This window comes from Gavialis gangeticus, unplaced genomic scaffold (assembly GCF_001723915.1).
Source record: "Gavialis gangeticus isolate Ggan-Ray unplaced genomic scaffold, GavGan_comp1, whole genome shotgun sequence".
Lineage (NCBI taxonomy): Eukaryota > Metazoa > Chordata > Crocodylia > Gavialidae > Gavialis > Gavialis gangeticus.
The window spans coordinates 44203949-44205811 of NW_017729000.1; the positions used below are offsets into that span (position 1 = coordinate 44203949).

General features: G+C 39.4%; 1 protein-coding gene across 3 annotated transcripts in view; it reads left to right on the forward strand.

Annotated features, from left to right (window-relative positions):
- PAIP2 (poly(A) binding protein interacting protein 2) overlaps positions 1-1863 on the forward strand; it is a 16811-nt gene that overhangs the window by 8950 nt on the left and 5998 nt on the right. For all 3 annotated transcript variants that reach the window (XM_019506561.1, XM_019506560.1, XM_019506562.1), the window contains exon 2: positions 1622-1781. In XM_019506561.1, the coding sequence (XP_019362106.1) occupies positions 1644-1781 (138 nt within the window). In that variant the 5' untranslated portion in view covers positions 1622-1643. The remainder of the gene's footprint in view (positions 1-1621; positions 1782-1863) is intronic.

Here is a 1863-nt window from a genome sequence, read left to right on the forward strand (position 1 = left end):
GGAGGACGTGTTGATTATTGAAAGTTAAAGTGTTTTGTTTCTGTCTTGGTCTTAATATTTGGACAAAGTGAACCTTTTGGTCCATCTCTCAATTAGTGAGCCAATTTCTGTCATGCAGCAGAGGGGTGGGGGAGAGAGTGCAGGCATATATATTTTAAATTTATTTGTATTTTTCTGTCCCCAGCTGATTTAATCACTGGCTGCTTTAATCACTCTTGTATAACTTCTGCTTACTGAGAGATACAAAACTGACACTGCAGCATCATGTGCAATATGTGACTTTACTACAGCCTGCAGTAGGAGAAGGTGGGGAATGAGTTGAGGTGTTTGTTTGTATGCGAATGCTGCTCACTTTAACTATAGCAGGAGTGAATATCATGAAATGCATGAGTTGATTACATTAAAGTCTCATTTTGGGACCAAAATATGAAGTTCCCAAGATTAGCAAGCGACAGGATTTGAATACCTGGTAGGCAAACACTGTAAATGGAGTATTTGAATCTACTCCAAACTGGATGGAGAACAAGTTCTGTGCATTTGTTTGAACCTTGTGGCCTGCCAGTCTTATGAAAGGGTCTGCATACTCTGCACCCTTGACCTTGCACTTATTTGTAAAATGGCAAAGGCTAATTATTTCAGTCTGGATTTGCCATAGATCCAGGGTTAAATTACATGTAGGTAATAGAAAATGTGTTGACTAACTGCAGTTCTCAAGTTCAGGATTCAGTGTATCCCATGGAACAGTATTACAGTTGCAACTTGCTGAACCTGCTGCACGACTGCTACAGAATCCGGACTTCAGATTTCAAAAGAAGTTGCCTCTAATATAGTTAAGGAACTGTATAAATACATTAATGAATTGCGATCCGAGCCAAACCTGTATTGTCTTTCTTGCACTGAAACCCCTTTTAGTCAGTAGGCTTTTGTTAATTGGATAACCATAGTACTTTATGGTTACTGATGGTATGAAGAACTCAAATAGAATCCTGGAGTTTTCCCAGGGTGTCTGAGCAGTGAAATTATGCGTATCCACATTTATATTTTAGTTTGGTGTTTGAAGCAACTTCCTCTTTTCAAGTTGGACTGTTTTGTACCACCCTGCTCCAAACTCCTTTTCAAAGAAATAATTCCCCAAGAAGCATTGTGTACTGCCTCCTAAAATAATGGGTGTTGGGTTGGTTTATTGAAAAACTTGATACGGTTTAGAAAAGGGGATTTAAAAATGAGACAAAGACTAATTTCCCTGTCACTTTAACACTTCTGAAATACTTTATACATCTGCAGAGTAACTGCTTTAGCAATGCTGTTGGTTCTTTTAGTGGTCTTGAAAAGCATCAGTGTTCTGTTGGGGCTTGGTAAAAGAACTGTGTTAATAGTTATTTGGGGAATGCTCCAGTCAGGGTTATTCCCTGTTTTGTTAATTATGGTTGGCAGAAGTTGTCCTTCTCTGGGGAGGCTCTAATTACAAGCATAACAATCAGACTTGACTTGGCCTGTATATGGAGTTTGTAAATACAGATTAGGTATTTACCCACGATTGCTTAGATGGGGTTTCTGCAGAAGGTGAATGATGGGAGAATAGGCTTAAGTTCTCCAATGCTGCAACTTTTTTAATTTTCAGACTTCAGATCAGAAGTGCAGCCATGAAAGATCCAAGTCGCAGCAGTACTAGCCCAAGCATCATCAATGAAGATGTGATTATTAATGGTCACTCTCATGAAGATGACAATCCATTTGCTGAGTACATGTGGATGGAAAATGAAGAGGAGTTTAACAGGCAGGTAAGTTGCTTCCCAGTTTGTGTAAATATAGAGTGCACCAAAGTGTATGTGGGGGGGTGGGGGGGGATTTTTTTAAAGAGGC